Raw genomic sequence first — 5822 nt, 5'->3', positions numbered from 1 at the left:
GCGTGCCGCGCTAACCTCCTCTCGCGGCCGCGGCAGGGCACGCCAGGATGAGCCGGCCCCACGGCACGCTGGGAGCCGTAGTCCTGCCCCCGGCGAAGCGCCAGTGTAGGCTTCAGCGCCGTGTCCCGCGGGCCACGCACACGTGGTGCTGCTCGCACCTAACAGCGCTCTAAAACCAACCGCACCTATTTAATGCACCCGACCGACCCGTTCCGCTCCCAAAGTCTCCTCCCGGGATCCGGAAGCCGTGCGTCCGCCGGTACACTTAGTGCCTCCGGTGCGAGCTCGCCAGACGGGACCGGCCTGCCCAGTGGCTCTCACGAGAAAGGGCCTGTCAGTGAGGAGGCGGATCGTGAGGATCACTGATGTCAGTGAGGATCGGCAGATGTGACAGCAGTGTCCACTCATAATGTTCTGCAGCACAGCGATCTATGCAGGGTGGGAGAGGTTAGGGTTGTGTGTGTCTGTGGAATCAGAACACTATTGCTAAATGCAAATAAAAGGACCTCAGGGTGCTGACTGATGGCCACTGAACATGAGCCAGCTTGTGCCCAGGCAGCCAAGAAGGTCAACGGTATCCTGGCCATAGCCAGCAGGGCCAGAGCAGAGATCATCCCCCTGTACTAAGCGCTGGTGAGGCGGCACCTCAAATACAATGTTCAGTTCTGGACCTCTCAATGCAAGAGGGACACTGAGGTGCTGGAGTGAGTCCAGAGAAAGGTAATGAAGCTGGTGAAGGGTCTGGAGAACAAGTCTTATGAGGAGCAGCTGAGGGAACTGGGGCTGTTTAGTCTGGAGAAAACTCAGAGGGGACTTTATCACTCTCTATAACTACCTGAAAGGAGGTTGTAGTGAGGTGGTGGTCGGTCTTCTAAATAACAAGTGATAGGATAAGAGGCAATGGCCTCACTCTGCCAGAGGTTTAGATTGGATATTAGAAGTTTATGCTGACAGAGAGTGATCAGGTATTGGAATAGGCTTCCCACGGAAGCGGTGGAATCACCATCCCTGCCAGTGTTAATAAACCGTGTAGATGTGGCCTTTAATGACATGCTTAAGTGGTGGTCTTGGCATCCTGGGGTAAAGGTTTGAACTTGATCATCATAAAGGTCTTTTCCTGCTGCGGAACCGTCCCCAGCCTCGGTGCGCAGGGGAGGCAGCGCTCGGACCAGCCATGAAACGGAGCAGCTCCAAACGCAGCGGGAGGGACACACACGCGCCCATAGGGGCAGCCTACCTGTATCAGCGACCCCAGCCTCCCACGGGTGAGAAAGGGAGGCCATGCCTGGCTACCGTCCCGGCGGGAGCGCGGTGCCGGCTGTTGTCTCCTGCGGGCGCCTCCCTGCCACGTCCTCCGCAGCGAAGTGGTCAGGGACGGCGGGAGACAGCGCCACGCTCAACGGAGCCTCCTCCTACGGGGACCGAGACCGTGCCGGGCCACGGTGCCGAGAAGCCCCGCTGGCTGCGGGCCATAGGGGCGCGGCCGGACCACGCGGTCTCCGTCGGACCGGAACCTGAACGGAGACTGACGGCTGCTTCCGCCAATGGCGCTCTCGACCCAGCCAATGGGCGGGCAGGACTGGCGGAGGCGGGACTGCCGGCGAACGGGTGACGGGAGGCGGTGGCGCCTTCGGCCTTTCCTTTCCTGCGGGCCGCGGAGGAGGCAGCACCATGAAGGCGTCGGGCACTGTGAGCGAGGGCCGGGGCGCAGGGCGCACGGCAGGCAGCGGGGCTGAGACCGAGGTCGAGGCTGCCGTTGGGAGGGCGGCGGCTCGGGCTTGTGGCACTTGAGAGCGGGTTCTGCGCGCCCTAACCGCCCTGCCGGGCCTTCGAGGGAGGCGAGCGGCGAACATGGCGGCGGTGCTGCTCTAGCCAGACGCGTGGGGAGGCCGCGCCTCCCGGGGGAGGGGGCCGTGATCGGCGGAGGGCACGGCTGGGCCCGCGGGGCGATCTGCTTGGGTCGTTAGGCTTTCCCTTCCCCTTCCACTGCGTTGGCAGCGGTGCCGACGCGGGGCGGGGGCCGGCGGCGCGGAGGGGTTCACGCAGTCTGTGTGTCGTGTTCGTCCAGCTGCGGGAGTACAAGGTGGTTGGGCGATGCCTGCCCACGCCGAAGTGCACGACTCCTCCTCTCTACCGGATGCGCATCTTCGCTCCCAACCATGTTGTCGCCAAGTCCCGGTTCTGGTACTTCGTTTCTCAGCTGAAGAAGATGAAGAAGTCTTCTGGAGAGATCGTGTACTGCGGCCAGGTGCGGGATTTAAACCACAAAAAAGTGGGAGATACGTAAAGAATTTCAGCTGGTATATGTGGAAGGAATTTACATGAAGTGCTGTTATTGGGGGTGAAATTGAAATGAACTTAATCCTTCTGTTGCTGTGAAGCTGCGTGACAAATTAGTTTTTTCAAAGTAACAGTATATGCCTAGTAAACTGAACTGAAACTTCCCAACACTTCAGAGTTATGAACTGTGTTACTAGTCAGTGCTGCCGTCTGGTTCTGGTGCTTGTTTCATTATGGAATATAAGAGTCATATGCACATTCATAATCCTTGGAAAGTAGATATTTGTGTGCTTTCACTCCTCTACCTTGATACTTAAAAAAACATCGTTTAGAGTTTTAGAGCTGTGTTTTTCTCTCTGTGCTGAATTATTAAAACTTTACTCTGAATTACTGAGGCTTTAATATAGTTATGTGGCTGTGGAGAAAGAACAAATAGCTGTTTTTTACAGTAAAACATAGCACAGTGGTTTCCTTAGAGCTCTAAAATATTCAAACTTGCAAAATGCTGATGATGTACTGTGTCTAACTGCGTTTATGCTCATGTTTAATTCCAGGTTTATGAGAAGTCCCCTTTGCGGGTAAAGAATTTTGGTATTTGGCTGCGCTATGATTCTCGTAGCGGAACTCACAACATGTACAGGGAGTATCGGGATCTGACCACTGCTGGTGCTGTCACCCAGTGCTGTAAGTACATCTAACTGTTTGAGGTATAAAATAGTTAAATAAAATAGATTAAGTCTTAAACTGGACATAAGGTGGGCTGACTTTATCCATAGTAAGATAACTGTAACACTGGTAAAATAAAGTGGTGAGTGCCTGGAGATGTGCATAGATGTCTGTATGATGTATGTGGTATCTTACTTGTTACCAGTCTATACAGTTTTGCTGAAAATATTCCTGCTTCATCTTGGTGTGACTTCCTACATTCTAGTAGTTTTGCTGTACAGACAGAGTTTTGTGACCTTTTAAGTGCTGTGTATCTTTCCAAGCCTTGCAGAGACAATATTTCAGCTGTCATATTCGATCTGTCCTTTGGAGAGCAAGTAAAAAAAACCCTGTGTTGCTCCAAGGTCTCATTGCCTCAGTTCAAGGAGAATTAAAGGTTGTCATTATTTCAGTCTGTGATGTGACGTGATTGAGGGACAGACCATTTGTTTAGGTGATGCTGTTGATTCAAGTATTATAGAAGTGTTATGAACACAACAGAATGCACATAAAAACCCAAAGAATATTGTTACTCATAATGATATTCTTGTCATGTGTGCACATATTAAAAGTATCTTGTCGCCTTTCAAAAGCTGAAGTGCTGTTGAAAGTGAAATTTAAGGTTCTACATTAACTTACACAATAATTCCTGTTAATTAACATACTGAAGGACTGCTTCAGAGTCCTGAGAACTTAATTTTGTCTGCAATGAGTTTGATACTTTTATGTTCAAGAATACTTTTGACAGGTAAGTTTTTAATAAGCATGTTAGATGTTCATTGGAACCATTGTAAGTGCAATAGTATTTCAACAAGTGTATCTTGTGAAACTAGCTGTGGACATCAGGATTTAAAGACAGTGATTTGCACTGCTAAAGGAATTTTCTGGTAGCCCATGCACAGATGGCTTTCTTCTCTTCTGAAAGCTTAATTACATGGCCTTAATAATCAATTCATGTTTCTATCACTTGTCAGTTTCAAGAAAAGTAAAGATAACCTTAGATTCTAGCTTTACTTGCACCTGCCTTTGGAAGAGAATGGTTTGGTTTTTTTTTAAGTTCACCTGTCTTTTCAGTAATTATATTTCAGTGCTGATTCAGTCAGTTTTCTTGTGCAAAAAGGGAAATAGTAGATTACTTCTGTACATGTCTACCATCTTGAAATCAGGCAAGAGGAATAAGGTGGCACTTTCTTGGAGGAGTTTGGTTTTGAGTTCCAGTTGGCTGCTGCATGTTGGTTCTGATATTTCTGCTGTTGCTTTAAATACTAAAATCGGTGTGATTAAGTAAAGAACTTAGGAGAAAAGTGACTTTAAAAGTTACAGATGATACTGTAAACATTTCTTGAAAAGATGGTAGTAAGATTTTTGAACTGAAAATGTCTTAAGTTTTGAAATGGGTGAATGAGTTTTCTTGTTACAGACCGCGATATGGGAGCCCGTCACCGTGCCCGTGCTCACTCTATCCAGATCATGAAAGTTGAGGAAATTGCTGCTAGCAAGTGCCGTAGACCAGCAGTGAAGCAGTTCCATGTAAGTGAAGTAACATCATGGTGTCTGGTGGGTCCTGGTCTAATACTGGACTGGGAGGGGGAGTTCTCTGGTACAGGTTTCCTTTGCTGACTCAAATAGCAAAGGAACCAAATAGCAAAGGATAGGAACTCAGATAACAAAGGAACACCTGTGTGCATACGTTTTCAATTTTGTTATATTATTGATAATGGTTTCTAGAACTGCTTGAATGAAAGTAAAACTAACCCAAATACATATTATGGTGCCAAAAATGTGCCTTTAGCAGGTGTTTCTTTACAAAATTTGCAAAATCAAGGCATCTGTTAGCTTCCCTGAGCTAGATCTACTCTGGGTGCATTAGTTTTCTGTACATAAGTTGGCAGTTGAATATAGCTTAGCTGTTTATTACGAATTATTTTCTGTTGTTCATCTAGTATCTCAATTAATGCAAAAATATTTTTCTTGCAGGATTCTAAAATCAAGTTCCCTCTGCCACACAGAGTTCTGCGTCGCCAGCACAAACCACGTTTCACCACCAAGAGACCAAACACTTTCTTTTAAATATGGAAACATGCTATCAACTCTGTGTTGTAATAAAGATCTTATTTGAACCTTTGACTCACAGTTGCCTTTTGAAACTGTCCTGGATACCAAGGAGTACCCCTTCCTACTCTTTATTTTTCTAAACTGTTGGCAGCCTGCTATGTACAGCTACAGTTCCCTTGAAACAGGTGAATGTTTCAGGTGCTGACTTGAATCATCAAAATATCCTATCAATAAACCAAAATTTTTAATAACCAGCTTTCCAGGTCACAGTAGGTCTTTTGTTGAGCAGCTGTAAAATCCTACATCCATCTAGTTCTGTCCTGGATTCAGCAGTAGCAGTCATTTTTTCTCTTTAGTAGCTGGTGCAGTGCTGTGGTTTGGACTTTCAGCCTGGGAACAGCGCTGATAACACCGATGTTTTTAGTTGCTGCTCAGTAATGTTTACTCTGACCAAGGACTTTCTGAGTCTCATGCTCTGCCAGGGAGGAGGGGAAGCTGGAAGGAAGCAGAGACAGGGCACCTGACCCAAACTGACCAAAGAGGTATTCCATACCACAGCACGTCATGCCCAGTATATAAACTGGGGGCAGTTACCCTGAAGGGTTAGATCACTGCTTGGGTCAGGCTGGATATTGGTTGGCAGGTGGTGAGTGGTTGTATTCTCTGGCTGGGTTTAAACCATGACAGTCCTGCACCATGTGAATGGTGCATCAGTGGCAGTGTCCCATACTGGAGAGCAGCCACTGCTGAGGTCTGTCCTGCTGGGTCCAACAGCTCCCTTC

General features: G+C 48.1%; 1 protein-coding gene and 1 non-coding gene across 2 annotated transcripts; both read left to right on the top strand.

Moving 5' to 3' along the window:
- The first annotated feature begins 1585 nt into the window (after window positions 1-1585).
- On the top strand, window positions 1586-5105 carry RPL18A (ribosomal protein L18a). Its single transcript, XM_061467862.1, has 5 exons — window positions 1586-1689; window positions 2069-2248; window positions 2835-2964; window positions 4406-4515; window positions 4963-5105. The coding sequence occupies exons 1-5, from the start codon at window positions 1672-1674 to the stop codon at window positions 5053-5055; spliced, it is 531 nt and encodes a 176-aa protein (XP_061323846.1). The 5' UTR covers window positions 1586-1671; the 3' UTR covers window positions 5056-5105.
- Window positions 3487-3618, top strand: LOC133276727 (small nucleolar RNA SNORA68). Its single transcript, XR_009745983.1, has one exon. It is a non-coding gene; the product is annotated as a small nucleolar RNA SNORA68 (small nucleolar RNA).
- Window positions 5106-5822: the final 717 nt, after the last annotated feature.

Source organism: Pezoporus flaviventris, unplaced genomic scaffold (assembly GCF_033815535.1).
Source record: "Pezoporus flaviventris isolate CSIRO_AGI_PZ_B2104156 unplaced genomic scaffold, CSIRO_AGI_Pfla_v1 ptg000045l, whole genome shotgun sequence".
Taxonomy (NCBI): Eukaryota; Metazoa; Chordata; class Aves; order Psittaciformes; family Psittacidae; genus Pezoporus; species Pezoporus flaviventris.
Note: the sequence above shows the minus strand (reverse complement) of the source record. Positions and strands in the feature narration are given on the sequence as shown.